This window comes from Seriola dumerili, unplaced genomic scaffold (genome assembly GCF_002260705.1).
Source record: "Seriola dumerili isolate Sdu_G_001 unplaced genomic scaffold, Sdu_1.0 BDQW01000110.1, whole genome shotgun sequence".
Classification (NCBI taxonomy): domain Eukaryota; kingdom Metazoa; phylum Chordata; class Actinopteri; order Carangiformes; family Carangidae; genus Seriola; species Seriola dumerili.
Genome location: NW_019174365.1, coordinates 7,281,972 through 7,302,761, shown reverse-complemented (window position 1 = coordinate 7,302,761; position 20,790 = coordinate 7,281,972). Strand labels below are relative to the sequence as shown.

The 20,790-nt window shown below is 38.5% G+C and overlaps 1 protein-coding gene across 2 annotated transcripts; it reads right to left on the bottom strand.

Annotated features, from left to right (window-relative positions):
• Nucleotides 1-1,030: 1,030 nt before the first annotated feature.
• LOC111223422 (neurocalcin-delta B) lies at nt 1,031-18,625 on the bottom strand. Of its 2 annotated transcripts, XM_022747561.1 has the most exons (4): nt 18,457-18,625; nt 5,889-6,322; nt 3,718-3,823; nt 3,172-3,266 (listed from the first exon to the last, which is right to left on the bottom strand). In XM_022747561.1, exons 2-4 carry the CDS (start codon nt 6,264-6,266, stop codon nt 3,172-3,174), a joined length of 579 nt encoding a protein of 192 aa, XP_022603282.1. In that variant the 5' UTR covers nt 6,267-6,322; nt 18,457-18,625. The 2 variants fall into 2 exon arrangements, with proteins under 2 accessions (XP_022603283.1, XP_022603282.1); XM_022747562.1 differs by lacking the exon at nt 18,457-18,625 and having other exon boundaries at nt 1,031-3,266; nt 5,889-6,266.
• Nucleotides 18,626-20,790: the final 2,165 nt, after the last annotated feature.

Genomic DNA, 20,790 nt, shown 5'->3' with positions numbered 1-20,790 from the left:
CTGCCCTACAACAGCAAAGACTACAGAAATGATTAACATAAGAAAAAAAGATTTTTTAAGTTTTCAGGATAACCAACAAACTGTAGCAAGTAGAAAGTTTGTAATGCCTTCATTTTGTGCATTTTAAGGCAACTTAACTTCACCAAATCACACAAATTCTACTGTAGGGTCAAAAGCTAACATGGCAGTTAGTGACTGCTATATTCTTCTAAGCTAGGTTAGTTATGTATTAGCCAAACTTGTTTAGCTGCTTTTTAGACAGAGAAATTAGATAGAAATGTAGCTACTGTTCCATTAGTCATGTTGTCTATCAAACTGAAACACCAAGATGTCTATTTATCAAATAACACATTAGTGAGAGAGCTCTACTCAGCTAGCTTTCAGTTAACATAGCTGTAGCTCTCTTGTTTTAGCCGTCTAGTTGGTTGTGGTTTGGTTTTAGATTTATTTTGCCGTGGTTCTTTTTACATAAAGTCAAATTCTACATTTCTATGGTTTGTTTTTATATTGTAAAAGAAATGTCAAAGATTCTGTTCTCAAATTTCACCAAAAATGCCTTAATAAGCATGTTTGCACGCTAACATTTCATAATTAACACTAAACTAGAGCTGCAGCTGATGCAAATGTCTTTATTTTTGCAGCAAATATTTGGTCAGAAACCAAATCTTGAACAAAATGAAAATCCCACAATGATGCAATGAAAGTTTTGGAGAACATGAATGTGTGAAGCAAATTCAACTAGTTGCTGCCATTTCCCTCAAAAATGACTCCACAAATGTGATGTGAAGGTCATGGGGGCACCAGAGGAAAGGTCAAGAGACATTAGATTTCATCTTCTGGGGACCATGAATATTTGTCCAAAATTTCATGGCAAAACTCCCTTTAACATATTTCAGTTCAAAGACCAAAGTTGCGCTAACTCACCAACAAGCTAGAAATGTCCTGAGTTAGAATTATATAAATATGTCAATCAGAAGTTACATTACACCTAGAGAAAAGACAGACAATCAACCATTTCCCCATTTTGCCTTTATTTGAATAACAAAATGGACATCCTACACAGAACACATATTGCAAGTTAACAATACAAAATCTACAAAATGATACAGTGACAAAGTTTTTTTGTTCGACAGGTATCAACTGTACAGTATAAATGGATACAATACTGTGTTTTTTCTTTTATTCATTCACCTATATTTGGCACTTGACCACAAGATGCTACTGAAGTGAAATGTGGGGCTGAAGTACCAGATCACCTACTTGAAAAGTCCACAGAATTTACTACAACTCTTTTTTCACCCCCAATGTCCTTGTTCATCCACCCGTGAAAAATCACTGAATCTCATGTTGTTTTCAGAGCAGCAGGGACAGACAGGTGTAAATCACACAGGATGGAAATAGTTAGGAGCAATCAGTAAATCCTGGAAATGGACAGTGAAGTTTGGTGGATGTGGCCATTACTCACTACCAACATCAGAGCTTTGTTCTGCCAGTTAAGTTGCTGTTACTGTGTGTCGTAGTCCTAAAAATATCTGTCATCTCCATCATCACAGTGGCACCAAATTGGTCTTACAGTTACAATTGTGCTATTTTTGAAATGTTGTGCTGATGAGGAAAAAAGTGCACATTCAGAACATGGATGTCACATTTGCACAAAAACATGATATTTTCAGACATTACCGTTGCACTTTAAGTATATGATGTGAGATTTTACAAACTGTTAACGCACAGTATATGAAAAACTTCATGACTGCCAATGTTTGCAGGCTTCCTGGGATATATGAAGTCCACATTGGGGAGTTTGGGATCAAACTGTGAAATCTGAAGCTATTTTCTTTGTCAGAAGGGGAAAAGAAGCTACATAAACTACATGTAGCAGATAATGTTCAAAGCTGGATGCATAGCAATATCTGTGGTCCTCTCCTTTTTTTTAACATCTCTAGCATAAATATGAGTGAATATACTGTACAACTTTCTTTCATATATTTGTCAAGTAAAAGAAAATAAAATGTTAATCATCACATTCCAATAATTTATACGTCAAAATGTTTAAAGTGAATCTCTTCCACTGCAGCAAATCACCACAATGTTATCACAGAGTAAAAGAATATATAAGTACATACTATATATTCATAAAACATCTAACATTTTTGTTTTTGCTTATACATTTGTTGAACCATAGTTGAAGAGAGAGAATCACAGCTCGGTTTCAAATGTATATGTCAAGTTCATGTATTCATCAGTGAAGTGAATGTGTGAAAATGTGCGTGAAGTGTGTGTATTTGTGTGTGTTTGTGGACACAAAACTTGGCATAAAAAGTCACTTTCAAAGAACAGATGGCGTAATCTGTAGTCAGAATATTCCCCTTCATTTAGAAATCTGAGTCAGTTTTGGTTTGATGTAACATTCCTCCAAAATATACATTAAAAACAAGTCTTTCATCCCTTCTAAAATTCTTCTATGATTAAAATCAACATTTCCCAGATCTCCTGTCTACATAGCCATTCTGTAAGCTGTGAACACTTGTAGTCCCAGACTCACATACTTCATTTCATCCAGTGTCAACATGGAGTTAGATTGTAATACTTTGTAAAGATCTGTCCGTTGTCACACAACAACCCAAATCAGTTAGATAGAACAAAATGAGCATGATTCCTTTAAATCAGGAATAATGCTTTCAAAAATAACAAATAAAAGAAATAAAAAGAAACAGCGAACTTGGATTCGGCTCAACGTACCTCACGAATCTGTTGGATTATCCTCGCTGGCTGTCCTCTCAGACAGAGATAGCACAGCAATGATTCAGTGTTTAACAAGTCCTTGATGGGATTTCAGTCCCTGGAGTTATAATTGTACCATATATGAGACCCATGTTGTCTGTAGCTTTTGACTAGACATAGAGGCGCATGTAAAGTATGTGCATGTGAGTGTGTGAAAGATTATATATGCATCAGGCTTTGGTATTTGTAGTATGTAGAGTTGCATGTCATCTGCGTGCGTGTGTGTGTGTGTGTGTGTGTGTGTGTGTGTGTGTGTGTGTGTGTGTGCGCGTGGCACACGCACACATGTGCCTCTATAGCTCAAATGTCAATAATCTCAGGTGGGTCAACTGGGAGAGATTTTGAAAATGTGTTAAATTAATCAAAATGCAATGGGAAAAGTCCAGGTTTCTACTGCCCAGCACTGCTGGGATCACACTGAAGCAGTCGGACAATGGAGGGGTCGTTCTTCGCTCCCTCAACAAACTCCTCAAGAGACAGTTTACCTGGAAGAGGGAGAGGGAGACAGAGATTAGAGTTTGGATAATTATCTTGTTTATTTGCTGCAGCTGATCAAAAACAGTTTAAATAAAAAAAAAGGGTAGATATCTTCCAGGAAGTGATGCGACACTTTACTAACAAAGTTGTTTTAACAAGTCTTTTAAATGTTATTTATAGCAATGATTTTTTTTTGGATTCATTCATTCATTCACAGATGCTGACCGACGTTCTGTCTGAGTTTATATGCATCTTCAGACTCCTACAGTGAGTCTTGTGGTGGCACTGTGTTCCAGCTAATTCAACTCTAGTGACTGAACACTGCAGCTGAGCATTATCTGATGGCTCTTGTTTCCAAAGTCCACATTCTTTAAATTACATTTGGTTCCCGGCTTTAAAGACACTACTTTTTCAACACGAATCACTGCAGCAGAGTTAAAGGCCGTGAGGAAGTCTCACCATCTCGATTTGTGTCCATCTGCCTGAAGATCTTGTCTGTGCGTTTCTCAGGTGTGGACTCATCCTCAGGCATCTTCATCACAGAGGAAACCATCTTGTAAATGGCCTGAAGACAGACGGAACAGAGACAGAGAAATCAGAAACAAAAGGACCCTAAGATTACTATCAGTGTTTTGTCACTGTGTGTATTTTTCATTATTTATAGCAGTTATTCCGGGCAGAAGCATAACTGCTGATTTAGCTGGGCTGTTGCACAGTGCAGGAAAAAAAATATCTTAGTGAAATATATGTACCATCTATCCATCAACTTATCTCCTCTGGGAGGAAGCGAGATAAAGGATTACTTTCATTTATGTTTAGCTCTGCTGCCTGATTTGACTTCACAGAAACAAACAGGATGTATTCATTTTTAAAAGGAGGTACTTTTTTATTTATTTATTTTTTTTTAATTTTTTTTTTTTAAATTGGACAGTGGATCAAGAAAAGAGAACCGTGTTTGCCTCACTGTTTAGGTTGTCTGACATAACATTTAAAACAGCAGCAGTTAGTATTTGATAATATTCCCGGTCTATGTCACTGGATCTGAAATCTTGTTCACTGAAAAATGTATTTGGTCAAATTAAAAGAATTGAACAATAATTCAAAACAAAACTCAAAACACATGCATATGTATTGCAAAAAAACATCTACTTTCAATCTTAAGAAAACATCAAATATGATAGGAATAGATGCTGCTGCTGGGAACAATATTTCAACCTCTTGTCTGGCTGGGGAAAAAACACAGTTAGTGAAAGGGCTGCACTAATGGCAAACTTGTTTTTCATTTTCTACCCTGTTACTCCTGTACTATCATTCTTCACTGCCTCCACTCCTCTCCCTCCATTCCCAGGATCTTCCTGACAAACACTCACCACAGAACTGGTGCAGAATTTCCCGTAATGACAGTTTTCACACTTTATCTTCACTTTCAATACAGCGACTGTGCACCAGAACAGCTGGATACAGCTGCATCCATCACACAGACACAAACACCACCTACAAGAGTGATCAAGGCTGCAGGTATTAATTACGTTCATTATCAGCAAGTTAGTTATTATATTGATTTTTTTTTAAATTAGATGATCAATCAAGACTGAGCCGCAGCCACAAAGTCTAAAGTATTTAATTACATATAGTGATAGATGATCGAGCAACCCTTAGCTTTTGTGACGGAAGAGCAAATTAATGACATATACAGTTACGCTTATCTTAAGGTGGTGCTATTGTTATTTCGTTGCTTATTTGAGACTAGTTCTAAATATATATATATATATATATACACACATATGATAAAAAAAAGGTCACAGAAATGTTAAGTCAACAATAAATAATACTGGAGCTGAAACAATTAGTTGAGTAAATTGCATTTTATCAGCAAAAATGTGAAACATTCTGGGATTACAGTTGGATTCTGGGTATTTATGAAAATTATTATATTTTCTATTTTTTGTAGACCTCAAAATTAATAAATTGATCTAAAAAGTAATCTATAATAAAAAATAATCATTAGATGCTGCTCTATAAGGGACCAATGGATATTTTGCGAATGTATCAGAGCATAAACATAAACACACAGTCTCACTGTACACACATATTTTAAATAAAGAACACTGATTTGCAGAATGGGATTACACATTCTTTGGCACCGTGATGTGTGATATAACAACATGTGTGAGGAACTGCTGGGTGGTGTGTTTGTATCTGTCGCTCTGACAGAAGTCTGAGGATCAGAAGAGGACCGCTCCCTTCTAGAAATATACCACTGCCAAGTCTTATTTAGGTGCGTTTCAGGACCTGAGAGGAACTGCTGGTTTCTAAAATTACACAGCAGCTGGTTTCCCTGCTGTGGGCAGTCAAATGGTGCACAACACAGAAGCAGATGGATATATGATGTAGCAGCTGGTGTGGATGGCTGAGCAAAATGTTGCTTCAAAACAGGAGTAGTTTAAGTACTGGGCAGGATGATGTTACCATGATGGCATGCAACAACCACTGACAGACTGAGGGCTATACAAAGCTGAAGAGGCAGACAGTGTGAATAGATGAATAAATAGAATAGAATAAAGGATAAAGGGGAAAAAAAGATGGAAGAAAACTAAAAACTAAAACAAAGATCACCACATCAGACCCACCGTTACAATCTCCAGCATCTCTGCCTTGCTAATGTATCCGTTCCCATCCAGGTCGTACATACTGAATGCCCACTTCAGCTTCTGGTCCAGTCGACCACGTGAGGTCACACTCAGGGCAATGATGAACTCCCTGAAGTCTATAGTTCCGTCTCCATTGGCGTCAAAGGTGCGGAAGACATGTTCGGCGAACTTGGAGGCGTCTCCATAAGGGAAGAAGTTGGCGTAGATCTTCTTGAACTCCTCCATGGAGAGCGCACCGCTGGGGCAGTCCCGCAAGAAGCCCTTGTACCACTCGGTGATCTCATGCTCGGTGAAATCCGTGTTGTCCACCAGGTCCTGCATGACGTCGGGACGGAGCTTGCTGTTCTGTTTGCCCATGGTCGCTGCTTCTGTTGAGGCTGTGGCTGATGTGAGGGCGGCGGTGCTTTAGACTGCTGAGGAAGAAAATGAGAGACAGAAAGAGGTTGTTAGAAATCATCCAAAATGACCTTGAGCCTTTTTGATACAGACTGGGGAGGAAAGATGGGGAGGAAGGACGGTGATGTAACAATGGAAAGAAAAGGTACAGACACACATTAAACATAAAATAGCTGGATTAACCTCTGTTGAAGAGGTACCAGCTTCTGTTGTTCATATAAACAACTTTTGTTTTCTGCTCATGAAACACCACCAATACAACTTTGTTGACAGAAACTGGGGAAAGGTTTCCCACAAGACTGTGTAAGCCAACGGCAAAAAATACAAAAAACAAATCTTTATACGATAAAAGGAGTGTTATTTCACATAGTAAATATAATATATCTAATGAGTATTATTTCTTTTTACATGAGACAAAAAGATTCAGGATCTGCTTGGCTGACCTCCTCTGCTTTAAAATGACCTGTGAGAAACCCTGTAGGGAATTATGGGATGGAAGTGTCCTAAAATTATATATTGTTCTCACATAGAGATGGCATCGAAACTTTGGTAGAAGTGTTACCAAGTCCTGAGATGTCCTGAGCATCTGAAATTGGCAGAATTTTTTTTATTTTTTTAATCTTTGTTTCAGTTTTTTTAATTTTATTTTATGTATTTAAAGCATGTGGATAAGTTAATTGCCAGTTTTAAATTTATATTTTTTGCTGCCATGTTGTTCACTTTTGCCTTTATTTTCTGGACAATTTACTGGACAGTAAAAGGACTTAGGCTCCAGTCTTTATTGTAATCACGCCTGGTCTTATCTTTTTCATTTTGTTTGTTTCTGTTTCACGACAAATGCAAATAAATGTTATCACGAAAGCAATGCCTGTACACCAGATAAAGGAAAAGCAGGGAGAAAAAAGTTAGTAATGTAGTTTTGTGCAGATGCAGAGCCAAGCTGGTTCTCCCATGCACATGCAGCATGAGACCACCAAATCCTGTCAAGGTGCAAAACTACCACAGATGCACAACCACACCCACACTTACAGTGGCGCACACACACTGTTGATAACCCCAATGCATGCCAGTTCAGCTGTGCATGCATCTGTGCAGATGCACCTTCCATTTCCTGCAGGAACTCTGATGCTTCGATACACACATCCACATCCTCTGTATTAATAGTTGAGATAGTTTATTGACCTCTTATGGCTTTTGATGACGCATTTAAAAACTAAATCTGCAGAAACAGAGAGACTGTATCATAGTAAATCCTGAGTCCAATTTGACTTAAATGAAGCCACCAAGCTGTGTCTGACAAGAATCACATTCCTCTGTAACGAAAGCGAACACGGAGTCTGAACACTCAACAGAGGATGCACTTCATCATCTAACCCTGCAGCTAATGTACTTTGCACTTTTCCCCTGTCAGACCGCTAGTTGCTGCTGAGCTGTCCAGGCTAAAGACAAGAGGGAAGCTGTTCTAAGCTTAGCCGAGGATAATGACAGATAAAATCAGCAATGTCAGGTCAGGCTAAAGCAAATTACAGTACAGGTAGCTTGTTCCAGGAAGGGACGTAATGATCTGTCACCTCTGTGTTTCCAGTCAACGTTTGCAGTTTCTCTTACTTTGTTTAAAGACTCCAAAGCTAAAATGTAAAAAAAGCGTAGTTCATAAAATGTAATGAAACAAACAGGACAACAAATATGTTACTGCCTGACGAGAACTATTGGCTAAACTTAGTCTGAGCTGAGGTACATATTTACTTTTCTTTTTAAATAACAACACTACATGCAAATGATCCATCGACTGATCCAAGGCCAACTGAGAAAAGAGCCATCATGTTTACTTCCCTGGAAACTGGGTGCGTCAGTGGAAATATGCTCTCCTTGCCAATAAAAATGAATTTAGCATTAATGAAAAGTGCTGCTATAGTGGCAAACATAACAGGAAACACTTTAACAAAAAAGTCAAAAACCATGCAAGCAATGTACAAGCAGAGGGTAATAGAAACAAGACTATTACACACCAATTTATCTGGCAACTTTGGCATTTTAAGTGAAACTGTGCACAAATATTTGTAAGGAAGTGGGTCCGGTTTTAATTAAATTGCCTGCATTTTCATTAGTTTTGTGAACTGCTATCTGCCTGGACTCCATCCTCGACGGCCTGTATTCCGCTCACACACGCACTTGTTCCATAAACGGCCAGCTATAATCCTTTAATTAACTCAGAGTAAACAATGAGCTCTAGCAATGTGGCAGCCGCCTCTAATGAGTTCCCTGCCGTTACATATAGTTCACTTTAATGCCAGTGTGAATGCGAGGAGCGGCGTGGAGAGGAGCTTAACACCTGTTTTACACACTCGTCGCTCCTAGAACAAAACACATCAGGAGCTACACAGCGGGCATCCAGTGTGAACGGACTAGATGTGAGTCTGGCTTTAAAGTAGACAGAGGCAAACGGTCTGGACCTGATTTTGGTAGATACCTGTTTAAAAAGCTGAAATCTGAAAGGATCTGATCATGAAGCTATTACAGCTTTACATATGAATTTAATGCAGGGACACTGTTCATGTACCACTGAAACATGAGACTCATCACATTTGCACCTTTGGGCCTTTTTTCACAGCAGACCTTTTGACTGAGCCGACAAAGCTCAGCTGTAACAAATAATACTAATTGTGTGGCTCTGTTGAGGCGGTCGTTAGCAATGTTATTAATAACACCTGAGTTTTTTTCATGTCAAAATGTCTTTACCACCTGTGTATGTGCACAGGGTCTGAACAACTTTGGAAATATGTCTTTACCTGGGAAAGATTGGATGGCATCACTTAAAAATTAAAACTTCAAGGTTAGTTAATTAAATTATTAGTTCTTACACTTAATTCAAGTATTACTGATCCTAAAATAAAAAGCTGGCAACTTGTCAGCTGAATCCAATACTTGTTCAATTAGATTTGCTATATGAGCACAGTAGATCCTGTTATGTAGCAGCACACAGGCAAAATTGTTTGAAACAATTTTTTAAGAATAGACATGGAAAGTTAAATTTGTTTTCTCCCGTATTTAACTTCTACAAGAACATAAATACACGAAACAAAGGTCATGTACTTGAGAGAGACTCATCATATAATTTGTCATTTATTTTCCTCTTCAGTTTTGGTTCATTTGCATATTATCGATACATGGTCTGGCCCTGCGTTATGTTTCAGATCTTACAGAGACCCCTCACGTCCAAGAACCAAAGCTTTTTTTTAGCTCCACGGTCCAAACTCAAACTCTTGTATTTTCTGTGAGATTCTGAAGCACCTTTAACCTTTGAAATTCACTGTAGAATTAGAGTTTATTCTAACAACTTTTCTGCAGTATGCCACGCTTTATCTACCACACGTTTTCAGCTATCTTGCTCTCATCAGGACGGTGTAAGAGATAGTATATCAAACAACAATTCATTTTTCCACCCACTGTGTGTGCATTATTACACACACACACACACACACACACACACACACACACACACACCTAACCAGCCAGTCAACGTCATCCTGGCTACCTCCATTCATTTCATTCATAAACTCACTCTTTGTCTGTTGCGGTGACCAGTCCATCACATACTCTGCAATCTGCACTTTAAGTGCTTAATGGATTGTGGAGTGTTTCTATGATTACTGAGGCCACGTTGTCATGACGACTGACCATACTTGCTCTTGTTTTTTGGCAACTTGTGGGCAAGAAAACATATTAATTTACATAGCGCCTTTGAGCCCCAACAGCATTTAAAAACACTTTCTGCAAAGATTGTTGGCTTGTTAAATTGTTTGCTTTTAGCTGCGGTCCTAATCACAGACTCCTTCTATCCAAACAGTTTACACATTAATGTGGAGGAACAGAGCCGACTGAAATGTTTCTCTCCCTCCATTACTCTAAAAGAAGGGGAGCAATTAATTAGAGTTGGTCTCGATAGCTTTACATCAACAACACCACATGAGCTACAGGATGAATTGAGTCAGACATTTGACATTTGAAACACTTTTTAACAAGAGCTGGGGGTAAATATTATTTTATAATCGATCTGATGATGGTTTTTTCCCCCAATTGTTTTGTCTATAAAATGTCAGAAAATAGAAAAAAAAAAATCACCATCACAATTTTCAAAAGGACAAGGTGACATCTTAAAATTGCTTCCTCTTTCCTGTCCAATTGTTTAAACAGAAAAGCAGCAAATCACAGTCACAGCTGGAATAGCAGCTGGAATTAGATAATGTTTGGCATTTGTGTTGATAAATGGACAATACTTCACTTTAAGTCCCCTCGTTTAACATTTATAAGCAGGGTGTACACAGATAGATGGTTTAAACACACTATAAGGCTGTTTTAAGCAGATATAATTATAACTTCTCCTATGAAGACATTTCTTTATCATTACAACTGTTTAATATAAATCTTATATGTATACATCAGATCTTCATTATCATGTGCACACAGCAAAAGCTATAGTTGTTGAAAAACATCAATAACATTTATACCTGCTTAAAAACCACATTATAGTGTTATAAAGCATTTATTAGATGTTTATGTATAAACTGCTGATGAATGCTGAATACAGGTGGTTATATTAAAGTGGCTTTTTTAAGTGGCTAAAACATGTTTTCTGCGATGTACTGTTCATCCAGAACAGTACATCGCTCGGCTTCTGCCAGTACTCGTATCTACTTCTCTAAACTGGGAACACACCGATCCAAAACTACAGCAGGTAATGCACTGACTACTTCACACAACCCCATGTTAAATACCCTGAGCTATCCCTTTAAAGTGTTACCTGTTTGTTCTGCCTCTATATGTTTTAACTGAAGACTAAAGCTCACTTTAGAAGCAGGTTGTTTATTGATTGTAAGGATGCTGGTTCAATCCCCAGCTCCTCCTGTGCTCCACGTGTACAGTTTTGGACAAAAGTGTCTGAAAAATTAACTTGATTTAATTTGTTTTCTAATGCCTAACTCTAGACCCAATTCCTCTCCCTCCTGGCTGAAGGTCTGTGTGTATTTTAAAAGAAGAAGTGATGGGATGAGAGCTCAGACCTCCACTGAACATCCCCTCAACCAGTCATCTTAAGAACTCTGCTATTTCTGGCTCTCCTGAGATCACTGCCTACAATTAACCACTAAGACTCTTACCTGCTGCTGCTGGCAGACCTGTGACTGCCCCATTACATAACCAAGGCTTTGACAAATGGACAGGTCACGTGGTTGAGACAGGTTTCTACTTCAACCATCTCATAAGGTCATGACAAGTGAGTGAACGCTGGTTTAGACTCCTGAGCGTGTCTGAGAGGAGAGCGGGCCTGAGATAGAGACGGTGACCTCAGCCTGGTCAGGTTTTAACCAGCAAAGAACAGACTGTCACTTTCAGTTTCTAATGACACAGACAGGACACGCATAATCATCATGCACTTGTAGTGTTCAGTGTTTGAGGCCTTTAGAGGAGGACGGGATCAACCTGCTAGACAGATTTAACTCCTAAAATCCCCAGACAAACGACAACAATTGCTGCTGCAACACATTGGTAAACAGCTAAACACAAAATCATGATGTTCAGTGGCACCAACTGAAGGATCAAACAGAGAGAAGCTCACAGGGGCAAATATCTTCTTATCCAAAAACTACTGACAGCAACATATGAAAAAAAAAAAACATCTTATTTTTATGACAATTAAACACAAATGCCACCCATTAAGACAAATGCAGAAAAGCAAGCTGGGTAATGTTTGGAAGTGTTCACATCAGTGCCAATACGATACTCAATAACAACATTTTCAACATCATAGCTTGGGTGAATATTCTACTCAATATACGTAAGCCTTCAACTACTCACTAAAATATATCAGTTGGAAAATAATGAAGTGAAATAAAGTTGAGACTATTAGTTGACTGGCACAAAATTACTTGGAAATTTTATGAATAAGTGAGCAAAATGGTTAAAAGATTCACTGGTTTCACTGAAAATCAGTTGTTTGAGTGTGATATTAAAATATATATTTACTAGTTTACTACTATTGAGATGAAACAAGTGAAGAAGACAAAATCCCACATTATTTGTGGACTCTTCAGTGTCACAGTTGACCCATTCTTGAACTACTTGAATTAAAGGCCCTCCACACGACTTCCATCCCAGAACATCTTGTTGCCCACTTACATAACAGGCAGAAGTCTCCATTTATATCCTGCAGGTAAATCTTAACCCAGGAGCCCCACGGATAATCCAAGACCAGGGAGAGGGGGCTGACTGGAGGCCGACAGAGAGCCACAAAGGCTGAAAAGAGCCTCAATCACATACCGTGAGCTTATGAATGATACATTCATAATGCAATATGATCCATCTGTGACCAGGTTGCAGAGCTGAGGGCAGTTATTCTCAACATAACAGGCAAACACTTATGAGGCCTGCAGGATCTGCAATCTGATATTCACCTGCAGGACAAAATGAAATAATCATGTTTCACTTCAGCTGCGGTAAGACATTAAAAACGACAACTTTACCCAGCTTGGATTTGACAGGACAATTCTCAACAAACGAAGAGGCTGCAGCTCAAATTTGAATGTGATTTTGATTTCAGGCTTCACCACACGCAGACACATGATGCTGAGGATTACAACATCACAACCTCTCACAACATCTCTCTTTCTTCTCGACTATCTAAGCGAGTCATTTATTGCGTCGCTTCATCCGTGTTTGCAAGAAGTCAGAGTTGTGTTTCATTACCACAGTCCAACAGCTTTCAACATCTGTTAATATATGTTTGATTCAAACTGTTTTACATGCTGTTCTAGGGTCTGTAAGATGAATGCCACTTCTACATTCTCTAATACATAATCTGAGATCGTCATTAAACCAGAATTTTTTGTCATTGACATGTTTATCATAGTTGAACATAGTTCTATTTCCACTCTCTCTCACTCTATTCAATCTGTCAATGCCAATAAAGTTTGTTAAAATCACAGTCACCACACAAAACGTGACAGAAATATATTTGTGTGTAAACAATATTGCAAAACCCATGTCATTCCATGCTTCTTGGGAGTGTTAATTTTCTGACTTTACCAAATAAATCTTCACAGATGTTACTTGGCAGGTTGAGGACATCTTCATTCAGCAAGAGAGCCGCTGACACAAAACAAGTGCGTAAGATGACGTAAAAGGCATGACTCTTGACAAGTTTTTTCTGTAATTCAGACATCTTTTCAAGAACCTCTTGTCAAGAATGTGCTGAAAGTTATGAATTTCAGCTATAAACAACACTGAGTAATGAGTGGTATATTTTGAATAGACCTATTTTAGGTTTTGTGACGCACTTTCTGACCACATCTTGTGAATGTCAGAGGGACAGAGCAGCTCATAGCAAAAAGAGACGGAAACACTGGACCAGTTTCAAGCAGCTGGGAGGCCCGCAAAATCATTTCCTGTCTTTTACTAATTCTGTACTCACTGTCACTTTATTCTGTTGTAGATGACGAAGTGGACTGACATTTGGTGCATGAAGATGAATCATCAAACCAAAGCAGCGCAGCCTTGAAACCCTACAAAGATAATCTTTAACCTTTTATTCAAAAGATCAATATCAGTGTCATTCAAGTGTATAAAAGTACAGTGCCAGTAGAAGAAAAGACGGGGTGCTAAGCTCTCTACAAACGTGAGATCCCACAGATTATTGAAGACTCTCGGCTCACGACCGCTCTTTTTACCTCACACTTAGAGTTCATCTACTGCTGCATGTGAGCAACTGAAAACAGCATCTAGTCATGTTGAACATCAGCACATCAAAGTCACGTCAGAGCAGTTACATCTTCAACCAACTGAAACTACTCTTTAGTGTCTTTGGCAACTGAGCACAGAAAGCTCGTACAATGTGTGCTACAAACCATATGTTAAAACACGCAACAGTTGCCAAAAAGAGAAACAGAAACGACTTGCATTAAATCTGACCTGTATGAACTGCAAAGTGACACTCGTCGGTTTCTCACCTGTGCTGTTTTGGCTGATAGTTTACGAATTCTAAAACTGATGACCTGCAGCTCTCCTCATCATCTCGTCACCCCACATACTTCTGTTCCCTCCTGTAGTCGTCTTCTGGCTACAGCCCATTTGCAATCACATGTCTGATTGGCAGACATGTGATCGCCACCATTGAACGCTGTTGCAGCACGGCATAGCTTTGGGAGCACCCGTGCTCACATTACATGTATCGCGACCAGCACTGTTCAGTGTAGCGTGCTTAAGCAGCTCCTTGAATATCTCGCTGCAACTCTATCTCAACTGTGTCATTTTGTGTAAGGTCAGGACCGGTCCACTGTTGGTCCAACCAGTACGAGAGGCTGAGGAAACTAACATCTTCAGCAGCAAGTTTTGTTCTGTTGCTGTCAGGCAAACACCATTACTGGGCAGTCACTAAAAGAAGGTTTAAGGGCAATTTACAACTAAGTAAGTAAGTAAGCAAAATCTCTTGGAGAATAAGTTTCCTAAAGTGAGATAAAAGTAAAAAGGAGATTGTGAAACACCTAAAAGTGGAAGTAACATTGCTGATTTGTAAATCAAACTAAAATTACATCTAATTACAACATAATAAATGAGAAATGTTATGAGTTAAGCAGCAATGAACCAAGTTTTATTTTTAACACCTTTTCTAGTTCAACCGACGAGGGTCACATCACAGACACTGATAATTCTCTGCTTGTTAAATAACACAGAAGCACAAAGACTGTGTTTGATGCCGACAGTCTCAGGACATAAACATCATCCAGTTTAGAGCTGTAACATTTAGTCCACTAGTCGAGTTCATCTGCAAAAAATCATTGATTATCAACTATTTTGACAATCAGTTGATCATTTCAGTCATTTTCCAAGGCAAAAATGTCAAACTGTCTCTGGTTCAAGCCTCTCAAATTAGAGAATTTACTGCTTTTCTTTGTCATATTTGATAATAAACTGATTATCTTTAGGGTTTGGATTATTTGAACATCTCACCTTGAACACTTATAGTATTTTACATTTCATAGACTAAACAATTAGTTCAGAAAATAATCAGCAGGTTAAACTGTTATTAAAATAATCATTGGTTGCAGCCCTAATCCACTTTTACCATTTCCTCTGTAGACTGAAGACAGTTTCAGATCAAACTGAGGCCGAAAGCCATGCCAGTCTTAAAACAAACTTTCATAGCAACGGTTCTAAAAATAGCCACAACTTCCTCTTACACATCCTAATATTTGTTTTTATTCCAATAGTACCTTTATTACTGTGTATATCCGTCATTTCGGTAGTCATCAATAAAACCTGAATATTTGTAAATGCTCCAACTCAACTGACAATTCAACTCAGATATTGGTTTTTTTGTTCATTTTCAAGCAGTCTACAAATGTGATTTACATGAATGGTGGGCTTAAAACACATTTTGAAAATGATTTCTTTGCCTGAGTATTTCTTAGACCATTTCTTCCTTTCTCTAAATGTTATCCCATCCATCCTGTCTTTGAGAGAGCTGAGGCAGCAACTTCATCATAATGCAGCACACATGAGCTCCCATTGTCAGCCGGAGAGCTTTGTGCGTCAAGGCGCTGCAGAAAACCACAATCATGACAGAGAGGCCATTATGAGGGAACGAATGAGAACAAGATAAAAAAAAGTGTCACTGACAACAACTGCAAGAAGGCAGGCAGAGCTGCAAAACGGAGTCAGGATTGGACAAACACTCGCAGCAAATTGTCACTGATTGCATGAGGAGAGTGCTGTTTGCTTTGCACTGACCATCTAAATGTGCCTCTTACTAAAACAGCCTGTTATAAAGACAAAGCCTGCAGAGATGGAAATGTCAATCTGTCTGATGACTAAACAACTCCCACCCGTCTCTGTCAGTGATACATATCTGCTGCACAGCATGCAAGAAATGCTGCTTTCTATCAAAAATATTATGTGCAAGAGACTGGTATCAGTTTTTTCTTCTGTCTTTGAAGCTCCCTCTTGCTCTTTCCTCCTTTAGTTGAATCTTCCACTCACTCTTGCTTTCTCCCAATCACTTTTCCCGTCTGCTTCCTCTTGAAAGGGTCTAATTCTATTCAAAAGAGCACCGACTGCTGCCCAGACAAGCCTAACTACAGAGGATGCTGCCAGTGTGGTCAGACTGGCCCAGAACAAACCCACAAGACACCCACACCAACAGAAATAGATCATCTGTTCAAATTTAGCGAACATTTGTAAGCATTCAGCATCTTGAAATGTTTGGTGGGATGGTTTTGACACCAAGGGGGCTATTATCTTGACTCCACCCTTGTGTCAGCACCTCCACAGGTCTTTTGATTTTTCTTGCCATGTTGTTCAGGCTGCCTGATGTGAGAGGAGGAGCTGGACGGCAATTTCCTAAAAAACCTATCAAACATTTGGAAGCCACAGAGATTCAAAGGCAGCAAAACACGATGTTATTTCAGAGTCTGTGTGTCATTAGTAGTTTTCGGTTTCCTCTGTGTCAGTGAACCTCTTTCCTCTCCTTTCCTAGATCTAAATTTTTCATCTGGGCCCAGCTTCTCCAACATTTATTTCTCTTCTTCTGTGTCCACTCATGTTTTTTCACACCATCACCCTCTCTCATCACCACTTCAACACTTCACTGCGACCACCAGAAGAAATTCCACCATGACAGGTTCCTGTTTACATCCCACATCAAACCACACCAACGACATTCAATTACCACAAGCCACCAGCCGAAAAAGTAAATTTGCACAGGGACAATTGAGGTCTCTTAATTCTACAAGCCACTTTAAGAAGCAGCAATCATGTCTTCGGTCTGTTTAATCCTCAGTCCTACTTTAGCTGCTTGTCTGGTGGAAATCCGAAACCAACACGGTCCACTGATAAAGCAATTTAATGTAGGGTTGCAAAACAACAATTTTCCTCACTGATTCATCTAGTTGATAATTTAGTCTACTGTATATGCCACAATATACATCTATATTCTATTTGAGAGGCTGAAAAAGTGAGTACTTTTGCATTGTCAATGACTAAAGAACTATCTGTCAACTACTGAAATAGTTCTTTTTTTTGTTCATGGACTAGCTGATGAATTGACTAATCATTTCAGAACTACTTGTTAAATATTGTAAGTAAACTGAATATCTTTGGAGTCAAGCAATTCTGAATACCTCATCTTGGGCTGTGGGAATTTTTTAAATAACATTTAATAGACTTAAACTATCAATTAATATAGACGAGATAATGTCAGAGTGACTGCAAATAACAAAGTTAATTATTATTTGTTGCTCTAGGTAAAAACATGTTTGAAATGTCAAATGTTTCATCAAATACATCCTTTAACTCATGTAACTTGTTGTTGCACAAGCAATTGGAGTATTTTACAAAGAAGTCACTGTAGAAAAAAAAAAGAAAAAAAGAAAAGGAAACTGACAGCTGATAATGAAAATATAAAGTAGTTGCAGCTATACAAACAAGAAACGATCCGATGTTCTCACTCCTACTGTCACTTTACTCCCAAGTCCTTTGTTTCTAAATGTTTAAGAACTATCCATGAACATGTAAACGCACTAAAGCTCATTATAATGAAAACACAACTGTGTACTGTTACTGTGCACAATCTAGACAATGTGACCGAACATACAAAAGACATTCATTTACAGAAAAACAAACATTTCCACTGATTTGTCAGGATAAAACCCCACCAGTCCACCTCCTCTCTCCTGCTTGAATCCACTTACTGACTGATGTGTATTTGCTGAAATGAGATACCCTGCCTCAGGATTCCTTTTTCACTTCCTGTTCCCACTCATGCTACAATTAAATATGGAGAGAGTGAAGACAACAAGCTCCTCTCCGGCTCCTCTGAGGGTTCATTCGGGACAAGAAGAAGCAGCTTCATCCGATTAGAAATGTGGGTAAAGCTTTATCCGCTGCTAGCATCTTGTAATGTTGCTACACTGCAAAGTTGTGGAGGAAAATGTGTAAATACAGTTGTTTCTGGTATTTAACCCAGGCCGATACGAGTGGCGGCAATTGTTCAAACAGCTTCAACCTGTAAACTCAACTCACCTGAGCGACATGCAAGAAAAAAAAGTAACAGGAAGCGGACAAACTGCAAAAGGAGGGAACAGGCACATTAGCGACAACTTACCTCGCTTTTAAGTTGCTGTGGAAGGCCTGTTAAAAGTCTCTTTAATAGTCCATTACCTCGCGTCACCCGGGCGAACGGTAAAAAGTTTCAGAGACGGGGCAACAGGTTGCAGGAGCCTCACAAGAGCAGGAGTTTGCCGGCTGCTCTCAGTTCAAACTCCAGCAGGCTTTTTCCCGAGCAGCTGCACACACTCTGCTTAGCCCTGCAGCCTCTCACCGTGACGTCAAGGCTGCTCGTCACGTGATAGGGCGGCGACCAATGGGATGCCGTGTTGTCCTGGCAACAAGAATCGGTGCCTGAATGGCGATTAGTGTGTAAAAATGAACACAGAAGTTAGTTTTCTGACAAATAAAGTCACAGAACCATGGACTTAACATGAAAATGAGTACTAGGAGGTATGTGGTAGTGAATAGTGGCAGTGTAGTAAGTGTACTGAGTCTGAAATACTTTATTCTATACTATAAAAGCTTTATTGGCCTGATAATATTCAGATATTACCAAAACACTGTATGAATACTGATATTTATGTACAATATATTCAGAACACTGTTAAAGAAAGAGAGAAGAAAAATAATGTATGGGAAATCTATTCATGTAAAAACTGACAATTCAAACTGAAACCTACAGAAGACTTTCCCTTTCTTTTTTCTTTTTTTTTTTGCAGTATAGCCTGTTTTTAATTTGCAATAGAAATACCAGAAATAATTCTACTACTAGTGCTGCAACAGCTACTGCTACTAATAATACCACTACTAATAATAATGATAATACCACTACTCATAATAATAAATAAAGAACATTGTATATAGCTTTCCTTATTTCAGTTATTGTATAATTTTTTGCTCTATTCACTGTATACTTTTCTGTACGTATTTTCTATGTGCTAATAGCTGTAATGGTGTACATCTAATTTCTTCCTTTCCTTTGCTCTGTCGTTATCCTTCTGTTGTTATACTGTGTGTAAAGTGTTATCTGCATAGTATTTTATATTTGACAATATTAGCTCGACTTGGAGCATCAAGTCCACTTTGAGCTAAGATTATCTCACAGTCTTCATCAGAACATGGATTTTATTTCTGTAGCCTATTTTTGATAATAAGAATATATCAGGTAGAGGTTGTAACATGTGGTGCTGATAAGAACAACAAAGCAAAACAAATAAAAGCCCTTAAAGCAGCATTTCAAACGTTTCAAAAGCAGAGTAAAAACATATTAATTAGCTGTTCGTGCAGCCCTGCGGTGCATGTGTCCTTAGCTTATACCTGCCTGCATTCATGTCTTAAGTAATGCAATTTAATGCAAATGTATTTTCATGCAAATGCATTTTCTAACCATATGTTTTATATATATTATGTGTTTCATCTGTCTTGCTGTTTTTTTCCCTAATGAGGTGTATTAGAAGGCCTCGCCATTTTGAAGGGATTCAAATGATGAACAGATGAACTGATGAAGACTTAATTTTAAATCCTTTACTTTGAAAAAATCACAACTTGCTTTGCGCTCCTTTGCATTGTGTCCAGTTGATTTGTTCTACTGGGGTGACAATGTAAATAAGTTTACTCACTTCTGAGTATTGTATGAAGATGATGAGAAAGATTATGATGATGATAACCACCATGTATTTGCTGTGGCCCAGTACAGGTGTTCTCATGCAGGCACATTGGGAGCCATGCTTTGCCTAAGATGATTAGTGGAAGTCAAAGCCACAGGGCTTATTCAGGGAGCATTTTCTTAATGGCCTTATAAAGTACACTTAAAAGCCCTCCATATTGTTGAGTCAGCAAAATCCTGGCCACACTGACGGATAGAATGTCCTTTGATTTATCACATTCAAAAAGCAAATATAAAAGATATGTTTTATTTTGTGAGATAAAATTTCATGTTGCACTTGTTTTTGCAATATTGCGAATGGCCAAATTAATGGCTCAGAGTGTTAAAATAGCTATAAATGGGGTTTAAATTGAAGCTGTGTCTTGGCAAAGTTGCATTTGATGGTAAATAATATTATAGGCCTAAGTGTGGACACTGCATTAAACTGAGGATTGTGAAATGGAGAAATGTCTGCATGATGAGCAGAAAGTCTAAATACAACAGCAATGATGCATGCATGCACTGAAATTAGAAAAAATTTGGATAAAAATTTGTTGAGCATGCATGCTATGTTGAAACTGAGGGTAACAACAGGAAACACTGATGCTTCCAATGCTGACAAAATGCAATGGCACCTGTTCCAATGCAGTGTCAGGATGAGTAATTCAGTGTCATGTTGTTGGACAATGTAAAGCTGTGGTTCTCTGTCATTGGCCTTTACCCAGCAGACAATGTTGTTATTCA